Source organism: Triticum urartu, chromosome 7 (genome assembly GCF_003073215.2).
Source record: "Triticum urartu cultivar G1812 chromosome 7, Tu2.1, whole genome shotgun sequence".
NCBI classification, from domain to species: Eukaryota; Viridiplantae; Streptophyta; class Magnoliopsida; order Poales; family Poaceae; genus Triticum; species Triticum urartu.
Window position 1 is genome coordinate 40,549,503 of NC_053028.1, and position 3,524 is coordinate 40,553,026.

A 3,524-nucleotide genomic window follows, 5' to 3' on the forward strand; every position below is an offset into this window, starting at 1 on the left:
GTTTTCCTTGTGTTCTCTTTAATTGTTTCCTTTTATGCTTCTTAAATTCACAAGTTGTAGGGATCCTCTCTCATGTCCTGAAAAAGAAATAAATTCATATCTGAGTTCAAAGTACCTAAAATAATAAAACTGGAATACAAGATGACAGATATCTAGTCTTACCCACTGGTAAGTCATGACACCAAGAATTGATTTTTGAATTACCAGAATTTCATACTGCGAATTTATATAACACAGTAGGTTCCAGATAAACCACTGGATGATCTTTAAGAAAAAGAAGGATACTCAACAAAAACCAAGGCAATTCTTCATTTCAGAGAAAAACAAGCAGAGACATGAGGCAGATCGACAGGCAACTATTTCAAACGCCGACCAAAACAACAAAATAATTTTAACATCAACATGCTAGCCACTTCAGCCCAAAAGTAAGTGAATTTCACCCAACCATGAAACAGCCAGAGCTTCTTGAACATAACTTATCTACATAAAAAAGAAACAAGCCGGCTCATAGGGGGCCTAATTCATACACATTGTGCTGGTCAAAGAAAAAAAGTGCATGGCTGGCACTTACAGAATCAAAAGGGGAGCACAATCTGTGAGCTGAGCCGGACAATGACAGCCTTTCTTCTGCTTATCAGTACAAGTTTCATTTCACGAGCTTATCTTAAGATCAAACACCAGATGAACCATTGATCACATAAAGTGGTTAGCAGCTAAATTGAAGTGATTGATACAACACCGAACGATGCAACGCAAAAGCGGGATTATAAAAGTATGGTTCAATACCTAACCGGATGCAATGGAACCATTATTGAGTTCCAAGAAAACATAGACATGAGTCAGATCAATAGGCAAAATTTCCAGAGGCTGACCCAAATGACTTGTAATTTTAGAATCCACACTCACATCAGCCACTTCAACCCAAAAGGAATCCAATGAAAATACATCTAATAGTCACAGCTTCTTGATCATACTTTTTTATATTCATCAACCAAGCACAAAGAAGCTTAATAATGGATCTAGTTGATACATACAACAGCTCATGTGGACATGGAGAGCTAGGCCAATAAGAAACACCACAACACTCAATATCCCTAAGCGTTGACAACATAATCATCTGGTCAAATGAAAGGCGAATCATTCATAACATAACCCTCGAGTGTCGGAAAGAAGGTATGTTGAACAAGAGTTTGCTTGTGCACAATATTATAGGAAGGGAGGCCTCTGGCATGGAAACTGGCAATCAACTTGCCATCAATATCAACCTGAAACAGCCAGTCCTCAAAACCGACCAACACGAGCAACTCACCATCACCATTAACAACCATCACTTCCTCAATATGGCTAGAATTTTGACACCGGTCCCTGATCTCGGCAACTGGCAATTCAACCCGACACTTGAAAGCCCAGACCTCGCCTTGGTAGTCCTGCATCACCAAAATATCAACGGTCGTCTTTTCATCATTAAGAAAGAAGATGCCAAGCATGTCATCCATCTCAAACAGTCGTCCATAGTCCTCTTGGGCAACCGGGGCACGGATCTGCCGGAACGACTCAGTGGCGGTGTCGAATACCATTATCCGGTTGCCAGTGTGCCAATGCAGGCTACCACGGAACAGAAGCCCGTCACCAGCCAACGGATCAGGGCGCCCGATGCGCCTCGGCGGCTGGTTGGAGCCAATTGAGAAAGCATAGATGGCACGTTGATCTGTTTCATGGTACAGCAACAACCGGTACTCGCCGGTAGGAGGGTGAGGGTACAACCCCACGGTCATGAAGCCATCGAGCTGCTCGAGGGGAGCATACTGCCGAGTCGCCGGGTTGCAGATGCAGAGGTCACACTCGATGGAGAGGAGGAGGAGGCCGTCGCAGGAGGCCACCGGATAGAAAAGGGGAGTGAAACTTTCACTCCCGTCAATCCCCCCTTCCAAGGGGGGTGTTTTCAGTCGCGCGACGCGCTGGAACTGGTCGGCGGCGGCGACTCCTGCACGGTGGTCGAAGAGCGTGACGTCCAGGGACTGGCCGCCGTCGGCGACGTCGCTGTGGCTGCAGAGGAGGGGCAGGGCGGGCTGGCGGGCGTGGTGGGACAGGAGGAAATCGCGGGTGGAGGTGGCGCGGCGCCACGCGGGGCTGACGGCGCGGCAGCGGAGGAGGGGTTTGGGGGGCAGGCGGGCGAGGATCTCCGAGACGGTGATCTCGTCCGGGAGGCCAGCGAGGAGAGGAGTCGCTCCTGCGGCCTCCGCCATGGTCACTCACCGGGAGGTGGAGATCTATGCCAGGAGTGGTGGAGTTGTGGCGGCGGCGGAGGTAGGCCTCCCTCTCGTCTCCCAGATGTGCAATTTGGGCTGCTCCGCTGGGCTGTCCTTGGCCCCTTTCAACGACAACCGGTCAGTTCTCGCAGAATTGTCTCAAAAAAAAGTCAGTTCTGGCAGAAAACAAAATTTTCTGCGCGTAATCTCAACGACCGCCTCCAATTTTATTTTCTCTAGCAGAATAATGTAAGACATGAAAAGTTTGTAGCAATGACATCCAAGCTGCAAATTAAATTTAACAATGACGGCATATCCAGTAATTAAGGTAAAAACCCTGGAGAGGTAGATCTCGCCAGGACTATGGAGTTGTGGGCTTGTGGCAGCGGCGGAGAGGTAGATCTCGCGGATGTGCAATTCGGCTGCTCTCCAACGGGCTGGGCTTGGCTTGCCCACTTCTCTCAACGGTATTTCTCAAGAACAACAAAAAAACTCTCTCAAGGGCACCCCAAAAAAAAAACTCTCTCAACAACAACCAGTCAGTTCTCGCACAAAACAAATTTTTTTGCGCGTACTCTGGTTTCCCTATCAGAATAATGTAAGACATGAAAAGTTTACAACAATAACATCGAAGCTGCAAATTATTTTTTACAACGACGGCGTATCCAGTAATTAACATAAAAACCTAACATTTTTTGAGGCATTCTTGCGTGCTTTCAAGGTGTTTGGAGTTTCCGTATATTCTCGTACAACTACTGCATTTAATAACACTTTTACCACGTAAAAATATTAAGTCCAATAAATCTCGTACAATACTAGCATTTTTTTGGTCGCATGGCCCGGCGGAAGAAACCCCAATTTCCTATATGATGCTCAAACATTCCAACTAAGTTGGGTGCATACATTTTATTTTATTTTCCGGGTAAAAACTTATATTACTTAAGGACGGTCCAAATTACAATCTTTCTTACATAATTCAGTTACCTCTAGGGTACCAGACTACTGTTCTACCCTCAACTCACGCAGATTTTGCTAGGAATCACTAACCAAATTCTGGCCACGAGAAACATGAGAGATAGACGCCGTATGAAGAGACCTCATGTACTTAATTTCCCCAATCAGATAAGAAAAGGGTGCATGCATTTTTATGGTTGTTGTTTAGAAATTATGAATTCAGTGGTTATTTTGTTCATTTTTAGTCTCACATTCTATTATGCCATGTTGTGTTTTTTTTGACATATTATGCCATGTTGTGTTAATGCGATTGCATGCCTG

At 45.5% G+C, this 3,524-nt stretch overlaps 1 protein-coding gene across 1 annotated transcript; it reads right to left on the minus strand.

Moving 5' to 3' along the window:
• Positions 1-551: 551 nt before the first annotated feature.
• Positions 552-2,296, minus strand: LOC125524325 (putative F-box protein At1g33530). The gene has a single exon (XM_048689396.1). It carries the CDS (start codon positions 2,244-2,246, stop codon positions 1,122-1,124), a length of 1,125 nt encoding a protein of 374 aa, XP_048545353.1. The 5' UTR covers positions 2,247-2,296; the 3' UTR covers positions 552-1,121.
• Between the last annotated feature and the right edge of the window lie 1,228 nt (positions 2,297-3,524).

What these genes read in the sequence shown, in the direction of transcription:
- LOC125524325 (XM_048689396.1), bottom strand. Translation starts at nt 2,246, where the DNA reads ATGGCGGAGGCCGCAGGAGCGACTCCTCTCCTCGCTGGCCTCCCGGAC.